Below are 21,135 nucleotides of genomic sequence, written 5' to 3'. Positions count from 1 at the left end.
CCCAGCCTCCCCCGGAACATGAGCAACGTTCTGTCGGAGGTGGGAGTTGAAACTCCTTCTGACAGGGGATTCTGCCAGACGTTCCCAGCAGACCCTCACAATACGTTTGGGCCTGCCACGTCGGACCGGCATCTTCCCCCACCATCGGAACCAACTCACCACCAGGTGGTGATCAGTTGACAGCTCCGCCCCTCTCTTCACCCGAGTGTCCAAGACATGTGGCCGCAAGTCCGATGACACGACCACAAAGTCGATCATCGAACTGCAACCTAGGGTGTCCTGGTGCCAAGTGCACATGTGGACACCCTTATGCTTGAACATGGTGTTCGTTATGGACAATCCATGACGAGCACAGAAGTCCAATAACAGAACACCGCTCGGGTTCTGATCGGGGGGGGCCGTTTCTCCCAATCACGCCCTTCCAGGTCTCACTGTCATTGCCCACGTGAGCATTGAAGTCCCCCAACAGAACAATGGAGTCCCCAGCGGGGGCGCTCTCCAGCACCCCCTCCAAGGACTCCAAAAAGGGTGGGTACTCTGAACTGCTGTTTGGTGCATAGGCACAAACAACAGTCAGGATCCGTCCCCCCACCCAAAGGCGGAGGGAGGCTACCCTCTCGTCCACCGGGGTGAACCCCAACGTACAGGTGCCGAGCCGGGGGGCAATAAGTATACCCACACCTGCTCGGCGCCTCTCACCGTGGGCAAGTCCAGAGTGGAAGAGAGTCCAACCCTTCTCGAGAGGACTGGTACCAGAGCCCAAGCTGTGTGTGGAGGCGAGTCCGACTATATCTAGTCGGAACTTCTCGACCTCACACACCAGCTCGGGCTCCTTCCCTGCCAGAGAGGTGACATTCCACGTCCCTAGAGCCAGCTTCTGTAGCCGGGGATCGGATCGCCAAGGTCCCCGCCTTCGTCCACCGCCCAGCTCACACTGCACCCGACCCCTATGGCCCCTCCCACAGGTGGTGAGCCCAGGGGAAGGGGGACCCACGTTACCCTTTCGGGCTGTGCCCGGCCGGGCCCCATGGGTGCAGGCCCGGCTACCAGGCGCTCGCCTTCGAGCCCCACCACCAGGCCTGGCTCCAGTGGGGGGCCCCGGTGACCCGCGTCCGGGCAAGGGAAAACGAAGTCCATTGGTTGTCGTCATCATTAGGGGTCTTTGAAATTAGGGGTCTTAAAATATACTGTACATAAATCATATTAAAAATGTTCTGAAAGCACTGCAAAACTCCAATATTAACATTAGTACTATCACTCTAGTAATTTTACAGACAGCTAAAATCGTCAAGTTAAGATCCTGTTCTCCATACTATGTCATGCTACCATCAAATAATTTTGAAGGTTTTACAGCAGAAATATTAATTATCCTTCTAATGTGTATTCCTTTGACAAAGTATAACACATACTCAGGTCGTTTTACTTCACGCACACTTAGCAAAATAGCGCATGAGCTTAACTGCAGTTATTGAACTACAGTGAGCAAATGCAAGCGCATGAGCAAGTGTCTCATATAATATGAAAGTGTGTATAATGACAAAAACAATCATGCAATCACGATGAAGTATCACACTCTCCAACCAGGAGAGCGGTGTGCTTGTTTGTTTTCGGTAATGTTGCTGTGGTTGAATGAAGGGGGGACAAATTAAGTGGGTCAGCACATCTTTCACCATATTTGTGTTGCTCTTCAAAAGGTTATTAGTTAATGCTTATAGATTCCACCAATCTCCAACATTCACTTGCAGTATCGACATACTCTTATGCACTCTCTTTAGTCAAAGGAACCAAGCTGACTGAATGTCTAGCAAAAAGAAAAAAAGAAAACTATTTTAAGACTTATTTCATATGTTTTTCCATTTGAGGAGGAAAGTAATATGGTTGTATGCATTTGTATTCAATGAAACTGCAGATAACCATTGAAAGTTCTTTGATATGCAGTAACTGGATTGAAAAGTTTGAAATGACTGAGTGACAGTTCCTTTAAAGCACTGGTGTCAAACTCAAGGCCCAGGGGCCAGATCCGGCCCGCCACTTGATTTTATGTGGCCCGCGACAGCAAATCATGTTTGATTCTTGTTAAAATCTGCACCGAAATTTCAAATAGTCATATATCATAAATTATCATGTTGAGATACTGCAAGCATTTTTGTGTTACCAAACATAAACAATAGTTGAAAAACCCAGTACCCTTGATTTCTGATGCCAAAACTAGCATAAGTTTCGTATGTAAATATGATGAGGCGATTAAAGATTTTTATGGTTTCACAGTCATAACGGCCCTCTGAGGGAAACCGTAACTACAATATGGCCTGTGACAAAAAAAATAAATAGTTTGACACCCCTGCTTTAAACAAACAACAAACACAAGACAAACATACCATTTTAATTTTATCACCAGTGTTAATGTTCAAGCTGTGCATGATCTCACAGCGGCTCACACTAATATTAAATATAGTTTTTAGGAATAAAGCCTCTACCTCGTTTTTGATGAACACTTAGGCCTGCTGTATTTTAATCTTAGTCGTGATGGTGGAACTTGGAGAGCTACCGATAAGTATTTTTTTCCAGGTGCCACTGTACTTGGTGTAAACGTTTCAGAATCGCTGGTCGCAGGGAAATAGTCGGCATTTTAAAGTGCATCGGACGAGTGTGTGTGTGCGCACTTGTGTTCCAATGCTATCGAAATGAAGGCGTCCCGGGGTTATTCCGCGCGAGGCCACTAGGGGAATCCGTTCCACTTCACTTGGCTCCAAACTTTTCTCGTGGTTTCAGAGTGGGCGGTGATTTTTTTTCAAACGTCACTTGGTTTGAGGTAAGAGGAGCACTTCCGTGATCAACGGGACGCCAATTAGCGGAGAACGCACGCTGGTGAGTATTGAGCGATAATATCAGTTCGATGCAGCTTCCCTATCACCATCTTGAGCGGCGGGGAGACGATTTCATGCACAAGCGCGTTGCCGTTGTTCGTCTCGTGTGGCCCATTGTGCGGTGTTGTTGTTATTTGTTGTTTGCTCGTTCAGATGCAAAGCAAATGGAGTGGCGCCAGCAAAGCACTTTCAGCTGCGCAGACGCCTTCGGTGAGGCGCAGCGTTGGATTGAGGTGAGCGGGATTTTCAATTAGCTGCCGTTGGCCTGTTTGATTTCGTTTGGATGACACCCCAGCAGTCACATTTGCTTCTTCCGTAGACTCCCGAATGTGTTTATGCTCCTAATTGACAGGATCCAATATATTATATCGTCTCTTTTTTAATTATTTATTTATTTATTTTAATTTTTTTTTTATGAGGATAGGTGCACCATAGCTTTACAATGAAAAATAAACCATTTGTGTCCCTTTTGGAACATTTTTAGAATTGTATAAAAGTGTATTTATTGCTATTCATTGTAGGCATTTCTAAGGTTTCTGTCATTTGCAGTTTGTGGCTAGAGTGATAAGACACCGATTCAGATTTGGTCATGAGACCAGTGTGCATTTGGTGGCTGTGGTTTCAAAGCAATGTGTGCTCTACTTTCCTTGAGCTGGCCGCTCTCCAAGCACCGCACATTTTGCAAAGCGTAAACTATAACCACTCAATTCAAATGAACGTCAACCCTGAATGTTGACCAGCTCTAAATGGGGTGTCAGTTGTCTGAGTGGATAATGAGTGTGTGCATGGCGCTGGTTGGCAGTAAGCCCATGCCAATCTTGCATTTCCCCCCCCCCTACCCTGTCAAATAAAAGGATGGTGTTGGTCTAAACGGGCCCTGTGCCAACAAGAGTTTGCTAACAGTGTTTTGTATGTTAAACTGTAGGAGGAGACTATTTAGACTCCAAATATGAGAATGTCATCCGCTCTTGCTTTCTGCCTCAACTGGAGCAGTGTCAGTCAATTTAAACAGTTCAGTCACTGTGCCTGTGCTGATCTAGACTGGTTTTACATAGCTTTTTTTTTTTTTTTAAACTATTTTAGGATGTGCTGATAAGTTTGCAGGTTTAGTGAGCCAAAAGACTGATAGTGTTTTTCTAATGTGATCATTGTTTGGTTGAACAATTGAGGATTGGTGCAATAGCTCAGCCAGTAGAGTGTTGATAACTTGATTCAGTTGTACATTAATGTAGCACCGCCTTATTCCTAATGCCGCTTATAAGCATCAGTGTTAATGCCGAACACACAAACAAGTGATTGTGGATTCCTGGAGGAACTAATGAGAGAGAATAGGCTTTTGAGGCCCTCTTGTTAATTGTGGAGCTGAATCCCTTTTTGTGTCCTCATTACGAAGACCCCTTGTGTATCCCACTGTTGTCTGTCGTAATTATGCATATATTTAACACTTTCATCACCTTTTGTGCAATTCCAATGAAGTTGGGATGTTGTGTTAAACATAAATACAAACAGAATACAATGATTTGCAAAGCATGTTCAACCTATATTTAATTGAATACACTACAAAGACATTTAATGTTCAAACTGATAAACTATTGTTTTTAGCAAATCATTAACTTAGAATTTTATAGCTGCAACACGTTCCAAAAAAGCTGGGCCAGGTGGCAAGAAAGTTGGGGAATCCTCATCAAACACCTGTTTGGAACATCCCACAGGTGAACAGGCTAATTGGAACAGGTGGGTGCCCTAATTGGGTATTAAAGGAGCTTCCCTGAATTGTTCAGTCATTCACAAGCAAAGATGGGGCGAGGTTCACCTCTTTGTGAACAAGTGTGTGAGAAAATAGTTGAACAGTTTAAGGACAATGTTCCTCAACATACAGTTGCAAGGAATTTAAGGATTTCATCATCTGCGATCCATAATATCATCAAAAGGTTCAGAGAATCTGGAGAAATCACTGCATGAAAGCGGCAAGGCCGAAAACCAACATTGAATGCCCGTGACTTTCGATCCCTCAGGCGGCACTGCATCAAAAACCGACAAAGAGTAAAGGATATCACCACATGGGCTCAGGAACACTTCAGAAAACCAATGTCAGTAAATACAATTCGGAGCTACATCCATAAGTGCAACTTGAAACTCTACTATGCAAAACAAAAGCCATTTATCAACAACACCCAGAAACGCCGCCTGCTTCTCTGGGCCCGAGCTCATCTAAGATGGACTGATGGAAAAGTGTTCTGTGGTCCGACGAGTCGACATTTCAAATTGTTTTTGGAAATTGTGGACCTCGTGTCCTCCGGGCCAAAGAAGAAACAAACCATCCGGACTGTTATGGACGCAAAATTCAAAAGCCAGCATCTGTGATGGTATGGGGCTGTGTTAGTGCCAATGGCATGGGTAACTTACACATCTGTGAAGGCACCATTAATGCTGAAGGGTACATACAGGTTTGGGAGAAACATATGCTGCCATCCAAGCAATGTCTTTTTCCATGGACGCCCCTGCTTATCTCAGCAAGACGATTCCAAACCACATTCTGCACGTGTTACAACAGCGTGGCTTCGTAGTAAGAGTGCGGGTACTAGACTGGCCTGCCTGCAGTCCAGACCTGTCTCTCATTGAAAATATTTGGCGCATTATGAAGCGTAAAATACACAACGGAGACCCCGTACTGTTGAACAGCTGAAGCTGTAAATCGAGTTGTCCCAGCTGCGTGTGGAAGTCCTCAGCGCTGAACCGTCCCCAACCTTAAAGCTTGACTCTGTATTTTTAGTTAAAATAAATTGCTAAACCTTTCAACCGGCCTGTTCTTTGAAGAATCACCTCCACCAGAATACAAGAACCAGGTCTTGGAGGCCCGCACGGCCGCCAGGCCAAACCCGGGCCGCTGCTGCTTTTGATAACCTCTAACATGAGTATAATATTTGTCCAAGAACAGTTTCCTTACATTGTTTTCCGATAGCAGACTTTAGCCTTCCTGCTAGAATCAGTAAAGTATTCTATGAATTTCACAAGTTGACGCGTTTTTGTTTTTAGGAGGTAACTGGAAAACCTTTTGGCTGCAGTGACTTTCGTGCAGCTCTTGAGAATGGAGTCCTGCTTTGCGAGTGAGTTATTTTGTTGCTCCATTTTTACAGAATTACAGCAACTACTTCTAGAATCTATCAAAATTTCCAAAGCAAGTTTATTTTTTATTTTTATTTTTTTCTCTATTGTGAGAAACCTTTGAAAAACTTGTCATGCTGATGCGTGTATTAAGCTGTCCGTAAACATGTAGAAATCCAGTCTTCCCATAGTGAAGGTAATCTGATGTCTATTAAGAGCCCCACAGGTTTAAGACCTATTGGCAAAGTGATATAGGACGCTGCTGTATAAGTTCACCCTTACCAAAGATGGAGTTTGGGTGGCTTGCACCATCTTCAAATTTCTTGGCCCTCCTTGTATTTTTTTCCCCCTAATGTCTTTACTGATAAAATGTTGAATTATAGTATACTGTTGAAGATTTTAAGTTATATAATTGACTCCTGTTTTATTCTTCCACATAGTCTGATCAACCAGTTAAAGCCCGGAATCATTAAAAAACTGAACCGACTTTCTACTCCCATTGCTGGCTTGGTAAGTGTTGGATTTTTCTAGTTTAAACGTGTGACGGGTATGCTTATTTGACTTTATCAAAGTAAGATGGGACCAAATCACCAAGGAGTGCTGACATTTGATGTGGTTTCCTGTCCAAAGCCTAGGGAGAAATTATGTTGCAATTGGGTAAATCATTCTGATATTCCTTTGAAGGGTGATGACCCAGCTTTGGAATATGTTAGGTTGGTTTTAGCATAGTCTTATTTAGACTCCAGGCTGTTTACACAGCTTTATTTAAATTTCTTGAACTTGCCCAAAGCAAGCTGAGGGGGAAAAAAAATCTATTGCTGCCCTCCAACTGGGGCCAATAAATGAGGCCAAAAGTCGAGGCTTATGTGGTTGAGATGTTCAGGATGATAGGGTACATATGCTTCAAATAATTAACTAGTACACATTAAACATGGGACATGTTCCCAAAGGGAATTTTTAATGTACCATAGTGTGCGCATGCACATCTGTGTGTACAGCGACCAGCCACAACATTGACTAATTGTAGTCTAATCAGTTGTAGCAAATGCATATATTCTCTTTACACAGATAAATGTTCAGTTTTGGGGACACTGTAAGCAAGGTATTAATCTAAAAAATACCTTGCATACATAAACTGTAATTGTTGCAATTTTAGTAGATGTCAATCAGGTTAAAAATCATGTCAATACTACATCCTCTGTTTTCAAGATCTGTCGACAACCTATATATTTTAGCTGCTCCACTGTTGTGCTTCAGCAATGACATTAATGGTATTAAATGAATCACAAAAAAATGGTTTTACTTCAAACCAAGGCTGCTAACGTTGGCGCTTTGCTCCCACCTTTTGTATATTAACGTTTTGTGTTTCCCCCTCCCAAAAAAATTAATGAGTGATCACTCCAGGGGCCCTGTAAGAGATGAAAAGTGATGATTGGCAGGGGCCCTTGAACATATTTTAAATTTGTCGCATTTAAGTGATTGGAGTGGAGGTGATATTTATTCACAAATCCCCACATCACACCAAACTAAATGTGCCGTAAGTAAATTAAAGAGCAATTGACAAAGGTTTTATGAATTGCTGTCCTGGAAAAGGCAGCACAGCAATTCATAAAACCTTTGGCAATTGATCTTTATTTAATGTAGTGACTTTATTTTACAGATTAAATTGAGTGTGGATTTGGATTACTGTAACAACAGGTCCTGACTTGAATTTGATTCCTAATGTAAGTGACTATGATGTTTTATTTCAGTTGCTTATGTTTCTTCTGTTTTGGGTTTTCATTCGCAGGATAACATAAATGTGTTTCTAAAAGCTTGTGGGAAATTGGGACTCAACGAGTCACAGCTGTTTCATCCAGGAGACTTGCAGGACCTGTCAAATCGAGCGATAGTCAGGTGCGGTTGTCAGGAGTGCTGTATGATCTGGGATATGTACAGTAAAACATGCAGGCTGCTACATTTTTAACAATTGGGCATAATTGTCCAAGTCAGTTTTAGCTTACTGTACCCAAATCAATAAATACCAATCAATGTACTTCAAATTATTTTCTGAAAAGATTCAAACATAACTTAGGCAACCATGCTGTTAGACTAACACAGTGGTTCTCAAACTTTTGACACAAATATCACCTAAAAGATTCTTAGCCCTCCAAGCACCACGATCGTGACGAACATTAAAATACTGTAGTGTAGTAGGCCTAAGTGGTAATAAAAAAACGAGGCAAAGATTTGAATCCTAAAAAGTACATGTAATATCATTGTAAGCCGCTACCGTTAGGCATAGTTTGGACATTAACATTGCGCTTAAATACTGCATAGGAAAATAAAAAAGACAAATGCAAAGTTTAAAAGTATATATCTGATCTTGGGCAGGGATTCTTTGTGTACCTCGATTGGTACTGCTACGACACTTTAAGAATCACTGGAATGACACAATCTTCCTTAAACTAAACTGTACATTGTTATTCAGCCTGTTCAGGTTTTGTGAAGTTAAAAAAGAGCCTAGCTTTCTTTACTGGAAGGATCCCAATTCAACCCTTTACCCCTTCTCCTTCATCTTAGCCCTTGGTTTTGCACTTGAACGAAGGGGTATCCCATTTCCTAGAGGAAGGGGTGTAAAGACCTTGTAACCAAGTGTGGTCGGGGAGCTCACTTGAATGCGAGTGGTGTGTGACTCCGCCCCCGCTGACAGGCGAAGAGCTTTCTTACAAGACGGCGGAACAGATTTATATTCTATTTCATTATAAAGTATTCATGATCATATACATATTTGAAAGTTTTCAAATAAAATCTGCAATACCTAAATATAATCACACTACTACCGTATCATAATGGAAATGTTCCCAAATGTCAATAACTATGTTCTGTAAATAAGTGTCTCTTTGATTATGTTTTTACCTCAATGCTGCAAATTGAGATGCCTAACTGATATTCATTGTTCCTGTTACAGTTGCAATAGTTCTATTCTATTCTCATTGAGATTTTCTTTTTTGTGTGTTTACAAATGTTTGGTTGTGGTTGGTGTTATTTGCTGAGGTTATGCCATAGTTTGTCAAAATGTTCCTTCTGTGTTTTTAGAGTAAATATGAAATATAGAAATGTATGCACCCTGTCATGTGGTAGGAAACGACCAATTTTAAAACACCAGCCACCTTTACAAACCGCATAAACAGATTTATTCAAGTATAAAAAGCAATTGATAAGAATAGTAACGTTCCGTTGACACGAGACTGCATTTTGCAAATGTAAACAATTGTCACCTCTGCCTACAACATAGCCAGCAGGGAGTGAGGGGTGACGATGTCGTCCCAATTCCTTGGGCCATTTACCCCTTCAACTTTGCCCTTCCAACATAGGACCAAGGGGATGGGGTAAAACAAAGGGGAAGGGCTCTGGGTAGAATTGGGATTGGCCCTTAATATACAAAAATGTGACCGCTTCTGTATGGCATGCAAATGAGGGACCTACATTTTTTAATGAAAATCCATTACTGCAACCAAGGTACATTATTTTTTTTTTTTTGATCTATCCTTTGAGACAATAATTACATTTTGTTTTTTATTGTAGGCGAAATGAAAGCAGTCGAAGACTCAAAAATGTAAGTACCTGTAATGGCTTTTAATTAGCTTTTTATCCAGGTTTTTCAATAGTCACATTTTGCAACTCACACAATTTGTCTCCAATCTGTAGCAGTAGCACTACCATCAAATATGTACAGCACGTGTTGAATAAGCATGTGCCGTAACATGCTGTTTTCTATTTAATTATTGTGGGTATAAAGTGCCCTCTTCTTTCACAGTACGAACCTGTGAGCTTTTGATTGCGGGTCACGTGAATGGAGCTGCCGGCTCGTATGCATTGTTGTTTTAAGTTATTTTATTTTTTCCTCAGCTCATGGAGTTGCATAGTTGCATCAGAAGCCTCATTTGAATTCACACACTGGTTGCCCACATGCACACATTAATCAGGCTGTTTGTTAGTACAGTGCCCTGGCTCTTTGAAAAGGGATGTAACCTTTTTCTTTGTATTAGGCAATTGGGGTCAATTTGTGTCCATTGAAATCCACTATATGAAGGTACTCTTTCATGCACTTTTATGCTTTGTTTGCAACTGTTTTATTTCATGTTAGAGATGTTTAAACTTTCTACTTCCAAATGAACAATTATCTCAAACACCGGTTTTTAAATGATTTATGTCATTCTAAAATTGATTGGCAGTAGAGAGCAGGTAAGATATATTGTAAGAATCCTTTCAGGGGGAATTATTTTTATTCTATTTTTTTGGGTTATTGGTGATTGCTGGTCTTGCATGTTTCTCTGTAACACTAAACAGTCTTTTATTACCGGGGACAAAGGTGGTATCTCGAATACCACCCCCCCCCTCCCGCTCTCTCTCTCTCTCTCTCTCTCTCTCTCTCTCTCTCTCTCTCTCTCTCTCTTCTGAAGGGAGATTAAAAAATTAGTTCTTTTCATTTTCAAAAATTAACATATCCCAGAAACATGGACATATATTACATGCATTTACTTGTCTTCCTAGTCGGTGTCTGGTGTTTATCCAGATACGTATCTGCAGTATTCAGTGTTGCTGCCTCGTCAGTCAGATACTTTACAAGGCCCTTAAGAGAGGGTCACAATATTGACACATTTCTGCACAATCATGTTGTTTGAATTCCATGAAAATGAAAAGTCACAGCATTTGCCAAAGTCTTTGTCGGTATGATTGCTTTTCAATTTGACTGCGATAAACTTCGGAAGAAAAACACTTTGTCAAACCTCCGGCAACATTAGAAGATGTCACATGTTGCAGCGGCATTTTTAGAAGTTAAAAAAAAAAATAAAAAAAAGAACCCACCTTGTGAGGTCTTCATAGCCTTTCTTCATGCAGCTAGGTCACTTTCATTTGCAAAAAATACATTTTACAAGTTTTTTTTTTAAATAAAAACACTTGACACTAACTATCCATTTTCTAATAAATTGGTAAATAATGTCAAACATAACTCCCTGTATTAGGAGCCTTTTTCTTCCAGCAGGGAGTTTGCGTTGGTTCGATTCCACCTAATTTCACACAGTTGTCTCTTCTATTTTAGGTTCTTATCACAATCTACTGGTTGGGACGTAAGGCCTACCTTGATGATTGCTACAGTGGTACTCATCTTAACTTCAAGGCCTTTGAAGGTCTTTTGGGGTTGGCTTTGTCAAAGGTGTGATCTATTTCTGTTTGTTTTGTCAACCTTTTTATGTAATTCATTAAAAAACTTACGCTGTCTTCTTACGTCAGGCTCTTGATGATGGCAGTAATACCTTTGAGAAGGATGGTGCTTACAGGGAATGCAGTCATCCAGGGAGGAGGATGAGCTATAAGTGGGAGACTTCAGTAGACCGCTTTGACTCTGCAGACTCCCGGGCCTCCCATGCAAGCAGTGAAGGTGCTTGTTTTGTGCGTTTGTGTAGGCCATAGTCAGTGGTCCATAAGTAATACAACTGTCTAAAATTGGCACATCTCATCCATTTATGCTTTATGCAGCAAAGTACTGTAGTTCATATACACATTTCCTTCGGTTGCAGTAACTTTTCAAAGTACTGTAATTTCTCGTGTATAATGCGCACCCCCAAAGTTGACCTCAAAATTCTGGAAAACCCTTCCACCCATGTATAATGCATTTTTACAGTGCATGATTTTGATTCTACCCATATGATCAAAACATGAAATATCTGTATTTTGGTAGTTTTTTTTTCAAAGAATTATTCTGAAGTTAAGCACTTTATTTCGACTGTAGTATACCCACAACTGCTCGGCGCCTCTCACCGTGGGCAACTCCAGAGTGGAAGAGAGTCCAACTGGTACCAGATCCCAAGCAGTGTGTGGAGGCGAGCCAGACTATATCTAGTCGGAGCTTCTCGACCTCACACACCAGCCCGGGCTCCTTCCCTGCCAGAAAGGTGACATTCCATGTCCCTGTAGCCAGGGATCGGATCGCCAAGGTCCTATGGCAACCACCCAGCTCACACTGCACCTGACTTGTATGGCCCCTCCCACAGGTGGTGAGCCCATGGGAAGGGGGACCCACATTACCCTTTTGGGCTGTGCGCTCGAATTTGGCCCCACCTCCAGGCCTGGCTCCAGAGGGGGGGCCCCGGTGACCCGCGTCCGGGCAAGGGAACCTAAATCCAAATGTATTTTTCATCATAGGGGTCTTTTAGCCATGCTTTGTTTGGTCCCTCACCTAGGACCTGTTTGCCACAGGTGACCCTACCAGGGCCGTGAAGCCCCAGACAACTTAGCTCCCAGGATAATTGGGACACACAAACCCCTTTACCATGATTTTTATGGTTAAAGAAATGTGTATATACAGCATCAAACGCCTATATAGTCTCTCTGTTCAGGGCAGACATCTTGTTACATCTGCGTAGCCCACCCTTCCCGTGATGCAGGACCCAATCATGTTGAAGCAGGGCGAGTCTTGCCGAGAAAGGCCGTGGGATTTCTAAGAATGTCTGTGAAATGGGACGTTCCCATTCTGGGTGTTTCGTCTTTTGTAATTTGTTTCGTCTTTTGTAAAAGTTTCTGCTTTTGTTAGAGTTTTCTGAAACGTGAAAGTCTTTTGGCTTTTGCTAGTTTTTTTTAAAATGTAAAAGTGCTGTGGCATTTGTTTCCTGAAATGTAAGTGTTTCACAATTTGTTATTTTGGAGTTACAGGCCACCATTCATAACCTCTAGGTGGCAGTAGCATATTGGAATGAAAGTGTGTACAGCTTTTTCATAACCTCTAGATGGCGGCATACATCTTTTTAAATTAGGTTTTTTTTTGTTTTTCAACTGATTCATTGCGGCTGCCATGAGAACATGAGGTGCGTTCAGGCACACTGTGTAAATGTGAGTGAATGGGATTCTTTTGTAATACAGTACATAATTGTAAAAAATGATTACTAGGAAAATTATTTGTATCAGAATGCTTTCGTTACAACAATCAAAGTCATGATATGGAATTATTTTGTAATATAAGAACAGCTAAAATAAAATCAATATAGTCAGCCAGAGCTGCGAGGAATGCAAAGTTATCAATGTCCTTTCATTGTTCCTGCCATATTGTGTTGTTTTGTTTGTACATAAAGGACCAAAGTCCTGTTTGTTTTAGTATAAGTTTTAAAAAAGACTAAGTTTTTCCTCATGTTTTTGACATTGTAGGGTAAAAGCTGCAGCTGGCTACTAGTGTGGACTGAATAGGTGGCAACAACGGGAAAGTTAAATGCATTTAGTGTAAGGGGAAAAGCCTGTTAGCAACCTATTGAGGGGGGGTGGGGGGGGGAAGAATTAACTAGTTAATTTTTGGAATGGTTAATTTAGTTAATTTTTTTAAAATATGGACTGAACTAGTTCACTTTTGGAACGGTGAGCTGAACTTTGAACTAATTTGTGTAGTATATGAACTTTCCCAACGCTGTGAGTCTTTCCCCCCCCCCTGCTTGCTTCAGCTACAAGGCAGCACACGCTAATGTAAGCCCTCATCGGTATGTTATATTGTGTTCCGAAGGTTGTGGAAGTGATGCGGAAGCTGAGCAAGTATTTAGGACTGAGAACACACGGCCGACCAAAGGCTATATCCCACCTCCACTCCTACGGAAGAAACGAAATGAGGAAAATGGAAAAGTCTCCACTTCCTTTAACAGGTACTAAATTATGACTTGACACACATGATGTAAAACAGCTGTTGTCTGTTAAGGGCTTTTCCTTGTTTTTTTAATTTTTGTTTTGCCATAATGCCAAATATTGCAATTAATCCTAATTCATTTGGGGATAGGTGGTGGTGCAACATGAGCATGTTTATTTAAAAAAAAAAAAAAAAAAAAAAAAAACAGTTTTCAATGGTTTTAACATGGTGATAAAATGCTAGTTTTCCTAGTAAACAATAATCCCGTATCTTCATGATAGTCATTTTTCAGAAATGTAGCCTAAATCAAAACAATTCGTCTAGAAGTTAACATGCATCAAACTCCTTGTGAGGCCTCTGAGGCCTGGTACAAAAAGATTTTTCAAATCTTGATTTGTTTTTCTGTGACAGACCACCCACAGATTTTTTTTTAATTTTTATTTATTATTTTTTTTTTAATAAATATATCAGTCATTTAACAGTTTTGGTCATAGTGTGTGTGGTGTGCTCTGATAATCTCAATGCAGAACACCACACACAAATATTCTGTTCACCACAAAAGTCCTCCAAGGCAGAAATCACACATGATCTCACAAAGACGCGCAGACACTTGTGCTGATCTTTGCCAAGTGATGCCGAAAGCAATGGAGGCAAAAGTTATGTATCTAAATGAAAAAGACTTGCTTTGGTAAATACTTTTTGCCGTCTGAGGAAACCCACTTTTATACAAAGACTGACATCGGGTAAGACGTGTTTGCTTTTATTTACGCTCGATTCAGTGTTCGTCAGTCTTGGTATTCTTTGATTGGCTACATTTCACGTCACAATTCTCAACGTCATGACTAGTGTTGGAAACGATAAACTGATGCAACCGGATACTGGTTCTTAAAAACGAGAGCTATGACTATATCGGTAGCAGACTCCATAATCGATAATCTACCAGGAATCCTTCGATACATCGGTTGTAGGGCTGTGGACCGGATATCACAAGGCTAGGAATCTGTTGTCCTGAGGCTTTGGTTGTCATCTCTTAAAACAAGTGCGAGCTGTTGCTCTGTGCGCCGTGGACATAACGTTATCCTTACAGCCCAAAACAACAGTGGTGGGCAGTACCGACACTACTAGTTTAACTAAATTTACTCTGTAGTGTTACTATTTCAACATCAAATAGCTTTTCAGTAGTTAAGCTACTTTCGTGGTCACAGCGATAGCAAAGTAGCATTCAGTCGCTACATTTCTCACGGCAGTTGTAAACATGGAATGCAACGTTATGTACATTATCTCAAGTCTGCCGTTGACACCGGTGGTGCGCCACAGATTGTAAACATGCAGACAATATGGAAAAGGTGGCTACATCTCTGCAATTCCCATGGGCTGTTTACCTTAGCAAACTAATGCTTCTTTTCGAGCCCATTCAGTCCATTTATACGTTCCAGTGTTGGTAGACTTTGCAACCCCAAAATTAAATTACCAAGAGGACACACAGCCAGGTATGTCCCGCAGCTTGTTTGTTTCAATGTGCCTTATGATTGGCTGGCGACCAGTACAGAGTGTACCTCGCCTCTCGCCAACTAGGATAGGATTTAGGACTGTCAAGTCTTACCTAAACCTAACACTTTTTTTTTTTTCTTTCATTTTGTACAAATGTGATGCATATTTGGCATGGTTATCTCATTACATCTGCGTAACCTACCCGCCCTGCGATGCAGGAGCCAATCATGTTGAAGCCGGGCGTGTCTTGCAAAGAAATGGCGTGGGACTCCTAGTAACGTGTCAATCTGTGATATGGTACATTCCCTTGTCGGTTTGTGTCACTTTTAATTTTCTTTGGCTTTTGTTGTTTCAGTTTTTGTTAGTTTTCTTAAATGTAACAGTATTTCGGCTTTTGTTAATTTGTTTTGTGAAATTTAAATTTGTTTCGACTTTGAATTTGTTTTCTGAAATGCAGAGGTGTTTAACAATTATAAAATACATTGTTTTACACTTCCCAGCCACCGTAACAAATGAACCAGTTGGTCAACTTTCGTTCATTTTACTCGTTCAGGTACACCACCTGGTGGTGGTTTTGTGAATCTTTGTGATTACATAGAGTGGGACGACGCCCTCAGTGGTTCATAGTGTATTTGAACTTTCATTTTTTTGTGATAATCGAGCATACTTTAAATTAATTGCAAAGTGTAAAGTATGTCAAATATCGAATGGCTTTGAATTTCATCAGTGTGACAATGGGCATTTATTCAATAGGGATGGGAATTGATAAGATTTTTACGAGTCAGACTCCATTTTCGATACTACGTAACGATTCGAGTCCTTGTCAATTCTCCTTTTGATTCTCAATTTTGTGGTTTGGGGGAGAAAAAACAACCAGGGAATTTTAAATAGAAAAAGATATAAAACATATTTAAATTAATAAAATAAACGTCCATTGGATATATATCCTAGATAAACGACTGTGCCGTGATGTGGGTTGTGTATGTAAGCTCACCCTGAACGCATACTATGTATCTTGGAGCAAGCGTGTGACATATGTTCTTTTGCCCTCTGTGAGCGTGTTTTAAGCTGTTTAATGACACCCCATTTGGAGTTTATTGTAAAACTAAATCCATCCATTTTCGAGGTCGGGTCGCGGGGGCAGTAGCTTTAGCAGGGACGCCCAGACTTCCCTCTCCCCAGCCACTTTATCTCTACCGTGGGGATCCCGAGGTGTTCCCAGGCTAGCCGAAGGATGTAGTCTCTCCAGCGTGTCCTGGGTCATCCCCGGGGTCTTCTCCTGGTGCGATGTTCCCGGAAAACCTCACCAGGGAGGCGTCTGGGAGGTGGATGACCGAGCTTCTCACCCTATCTCTAAGGGAGAGCCTGGACACCCTGCGGAGGAAACTCATTTCGGCCGCTTGTAACCGGGATCTTGTTCTTCCGGTCACGACCCACAGCTCGTGACCATAGGTGAGGGTAGGAACGTAGATCGACCGGTAAATCGAGAGCTTCGACTTTTGGCTTAGCTCCTTCTTTACCGCAACTGATCGATACAAAGTCCGCAGCACTGCAGACACAGCACCGATCCGCCTCCCGTTCCATTCTTCCCTCACTCGTGAACAAGACCCCAAGATACTTGAACTCCTCCACTTGGGGCATGATCTCATCCCCGACCTGGAGAGGGCATGCCACCCTTTTCCGACTGAGGACCATGGTCTCAGATTTGGAGGTGCTGATTCTCAAACCAGCCGCTTCATACTCAGCTGCGAACTGCTCCAGTGAGAGTTGGCAGTCACGGCTTGATGAAGCCAACAGAACCACATCTGCAAAAAGCAGAGATGCAATACTAAGGCCACCAAACCGGACCCCCTCTACGCCTCGGCTGCGCCTAGAAATTCTGTCCATAAAAGTTATGAACAGAATCGGTGACAAAGGGAAGCCTTGGCGGAGTCCAACCCTCACCGGAAACGAGTCCGACTTACTGCCGGATATGCGGACCAAACTCTGACTCTGGCCGTACAGGGACCGAACAGCCCGTATCAGGGGGTTCGGTACCCCATACTCCCGAAACACCCCCCCGAGGGACACTGTCGACCGCCTTCGCCGAGTCCATAAAACACATGTGGACTGGTTCGGTGAACTCTCATGCACTCTCAAAGACCATGATGAGGGTGTAGAGCTGGTCCACTGTTCTACCATACTGGTTCTCCTGAATCTAAGATTAGACTTCCCGATGGACCCTCTTCTCCATAGCCCCTGAATAGACATAACCAGGGAGGCTGGTAGAGCCTTTAGGAACTCCGAGCGAATCTCATCCAGCCCCCGGGTCCTTGCCACTGAGGAGCTTTTTAACCACCTCGGTGACCTCAACCCCAGAGATAGTAAAGCCTACCTCAGAGAACCCAGACTCTACTTCTTCATGGGAAGGTGTTTCAGTGGAATTGAGGTATTAGACGTATTCTCCCCACTGACTCACAATGTCCCGAGTTGAGGTCAGCAGCGCCCCATCCCCACTATACACAGTGTTGATGGTGCACTGTTTCTCCCTCCTGAGACGCCGGATGGCGGACCAGAATTTCCTCGAAGTCGTTCTGCCTGGCCTCACCGAATACCTCCCAGGCCAGTTGTTGCCTCTGCGACCACCAAAGCTGCATTCCGCTTGGCCCTGCCGGTACACATCAGCTGCCTCAGGAGTCCCACAGGCCAAAAAGGCCCGATAGGACTTCTTCAGCTTGACGGTGGTATTTGAACATTCAATAGGTGTAATTATTTTATCATGTCTGTTTAGTTTCACAGTGAACTTCAATTGGACTGTCATTAAACGACATTAAGCAATCAACAGACACTCTTGCTTCTTGCTACGACGTCAGCACCTTAGCAACCTGTTGTTGTGGGCAGTGCATGCCATCAATGCACGGTTGGATGGACATGCTGGAGCGAGCATGGAATGGACTGCTTGTATAAGAGGGGTAAAATCTCAGATTTTACATCCAGGCAGATCCTTATTTTATTTATTTGCTGACATCGGACCAATGATCCGATAGGGACACCCCTAATAATAAAAGCAACAATTATTAGTTAAAATTGAGTTTGCCGTTGTCTCGAACAATATAGTGTAAATCCAACCTCAGTGCAAATACATTTGACAGCTTTGACCAAATCTGCTTTGTGGCAACTTCATCTTTGCTTGCTTCGGTTGAATCTACTTTACAACAAAGGGAATCATCCAAACATTACTGCTGTTTATTTTGTTGGCAGAGAATTGTCAGTTTCATGACATGATTGTCTTTGTTCCATCCAATCAAATGTCAGTGTTTCTGTGCCACTGATTAAATGCTGCTTGGAAAAGAATGCAACACCTTTACTAGAGTTTCAATGAATTTTATGCATCTCTCCTTTTCACTTAGCTAAGAATATGAATGAATGTTCATGCTTGCATTCAGGATTCTGTGTGAGAAACTTGCACACCCAGTAGTTGCCAATTTAAATTAACTTAAGTATCCTTTATGCATGAGTTTGCTTACAAATTATTTTGTTGCATATCAGTTTTTAATTGATGCTTTTATATAGTGCATTAATTTCTCTTGCATTTCTGTGCAATAGGAGCAAATCATTGAGTGACATCCCAGCGGTATGCCCTTCACGTGAGGTTTCCGAAGGCTTTGTGGGCAAGGGCCAGGATGCTGGAACAGCTAAATGGAATCAAGACAGGAAATGGAGGAGCCACAGTGCTGGCAGAGACAATGAGACTCGGTGGCAAGATGTACGTTAAAATCATTGTTTACATGGCTTTAAATGGAATTACTGTAGGTTGATTTGTGTGAAACTGGACTTGCAATAGTCTAACTAATGCAGTTAAGTCTTTATAATACTCAGATCATGTTTACCCATGTCAGGCTTTGACAAAGTGGAAAAATCATCGCAGGAATACAAAGTCTAGTCTCCGCAAGAAGTCTGTTGATCGAGAACATGTCATTAACAAGATGACTAATGGAGCTTTGAATGACCATAAAGAGAGAGAAAAGCACAGTGCGCAGTCAGAAAGGTAAGTTGATGTTAGAAATGTCTGTAGCTGGCTGCCATATGTTTTATAACATCTGCAAAAGGCTTGCTGACCTCACTTCTCTGTGAACTCGAGTAATGTGACACATCCTCCATCTTTTCTGCTGCCTTCATTACTCTGACTCCTCTTCCATTGCATACAAATTCCCCAGAGAGCAGCTGTCAGCACAAAGGCACAGCTCTGCCCCACACGCTCACTCCACTGCTCCTCCATCAAAGTTCTCAAGCTCTTTTTTGTGGACACAGAGTCGAGCTCCATTGGCTCGAAGCTATGCCACTGAGGTGCCTTTTAGCACTGGCTCTTCTTATTGTCATAACTTTTTCCCTGCACAGGTAAGTTTACGTATGATTTGTTTTCTTTGCCTCATTACATGAAATGACACTGAAGTGTAGTGGATTATTCTTCAAGTTGGGTTAAAGTTACAAATGATAGCAGGTATTTGAAGCGGATAAGGAAAAATACTCTTTATGGTTGAAAAGGCTTTATTATACTGAGTTTTAGACCATGGAATTTTTAGACATTGCAGCAGTTTATTTTAAGAATTTGTTTTATCGAACGTAGTGTAATTATGTAAATTGTGTCCACTATGAAAATGGAAAAAAATAAACGCTGAATCATTTGGAGTATAACCCACAGCACACTTGCGCTGCTTCTGCCTTAATTGTCTTCATGGCAAATATAAAATTTCTAGTGTGGTGAAGGAATCAATGTTTGGCAATAATGGTGTGGTAAGCTGTTTAAACCACGCTTAATTTTGACAATATATCCCACACACAGCCCAGCCACTAGACATACCAGATGTAATGTAGGATAGGTTTGTACTTGTTTGTTTTTTTTGTTCTGCACTTTATTAATCCTATGAGGGCGATTAAGGGGACGGCATAAAATTATTGTGGCGAAATTAGGACGACTCAAACCATGTAACATTTGCTTGTCTCAATTAGTGGGTTTTTTTTGTTTTTTTTGTGTAACTATTTTTCTAACAATTGCTAGCGCAAGTATTCAGTTTCACCAAATAGTCTAGTCTGTATGCTACAACTACCAAAGGATGAAAATCGTTACAAGACTTTAAATGGGTACTTCAGTCCTCTGTCTGTTTTCTGGTTGTTGACATTGTCAGGCACCTTCAGTTGGCGCCATGCCCGCCTCTGATGGAAACATCATGGGAGAGGAGACCCATTTTGCATCTCTGGCATTAAATGGAGCAGCAGTAACAACACCAATAGAGGACAACGCTTTTAGCTTCCAAACCCACTTCAAAGCCCAAGGCAATCCTGCTCCTGTTCATCCTGTAACTGATCTGAATCAGCTAGAGAGTGTTACAGCCCAAAACGCTTCTTTAGGCACACCAGTGTATCCAAATGAAGCGGAAGCAACTAGGACCGTGGATAACGCTAATGGTTTTGGAGACCTTTATGACCAGAAACCCTTGTCTAAAATAGAGAGAAATGAAAACCCCTCTGAAATGTCAGAAGACAAAAGTAGATGTCAGTCAGCGGCAGACACCAAAAAGTATTTGACCAGAGCTGCTTCTTGGTCATGCTCAGCCAGCCTTCCTCGAGGTTTCAGACGGTCTGATGGTTCCTGTCGCCACTCGTCTGTCATCACAGCCAGGCCCTTTCGGACCAAGCAGTCCAGGATCTCAACACTGCCAAGACTATGCAATGTGAGTTTAGTCAATGCAACTTATTCATTTATTTTCTTTACAGTTAAAGCATGGTAGACAGTTCTGGCATGCGGGGTGGGTGGGGCTTTACTCAAATTACATTATACAGTCTAATTAGGGCTCGACCTAGTCATGGGTTGACCGATTTAATTGACCAATTTTAGCCCTTTTCAAAGTAGTCATCAGCCAGAGTTTTGCCGATTTAAACACCAATATATTCTTAATTTCTCATGAAACTGTAAATGCTGTTGTCGAACCCGCGCAGAATGATGTCCTTGCGGCGTTTGTCCACAAGGACCTCAGATTCCAATGC

The 21,135-nt window shown here is 42.1% G+C and overlaps 1 protein-coding gene across 2 annotated transcripts in view; it reads left to right on the top strand.

The window, feature by feature from the left end:
- The first annotated feature begins 2,805 nt into the window (after positions 1 to 2,805).
- LOC133415873 (LIM domain only protein 7-like) overlaps positions 2,806 to 21,135 on the top strand; it is a 33,909-nt gene continuing 15,579 nt past the window's right edge. For both annotated transcript variants that reach the window (XM_061702405.1, XM_061702396.1), the window contains exons 1-13: positions 2,806 to 2,868; positions 3,021 to 3,100; positions 5,904 to 5,974; positions 6,413 to 6,482; positions 7,762 to 7,868; positions 9,540 to 9,570; positions 11,059 to 11,172; positions 11,250 to 11,397; positions 13,504 to 13,639; positions 18,697 to 18,856; positions 18,990 to 19,138; positions 19,308 to 19,488; positions 20,277 to 20,822. In XM_061702405.1, coding sequence (XP_061558389.1) covers positions 3,032 to 3,100; positions 5,904 to 5,974; positions 6,413 to 6,482; positions 7,762 to 7,868; positions 9,540 to 9,570; positions 11,059 to 11,172; positions 11,250 to 11,397; positions 13,504 to 13,639; positions 18,697 to 18,856; positions 18,990 to 19,138; positions 19,308 to 19,488; positions 20,277 to 20,822 — 1,782 coding nt within the window. In that variant the 5' untranslated portion in view covers positions 2,806 to 2,868; positions 3,021 to 3,031. The remainder of the gene's footprint in view (positions 2,869 to 3,020; positions 3,101 to 5,903; positions 5,975 to 6,412; positions 6,483 to 7,761; positions 7,869 to 9,539; positions 9,571 to 11,058; positions 11,173 to 11,249; positions 11,398 to 13,503; positions 13,640 to 18,696; positions 18,857 to 18,989; positions 19,139 to 19,307; positions 19,489 to 20,276; positions 20,823 to 21,135) is intronic.

This window comes from Phycodurus eques, chromosome 2 (genome assembly GCF_024500275.1).
Source record: "Phycodurus eques isolate BA_2022a chromosome 2, UOR_Pequ_1.1, whole genome shotgun sequence".
NCBI lineage: Eukaryota > Metazoa > Chordata > Actinopteri > Syngnathiformes > Syngnathidae > Phycodurus > Phycodurus eques.
This window is presented reverse-complemented; position numbering and strand designations above follow the sequence as displayed.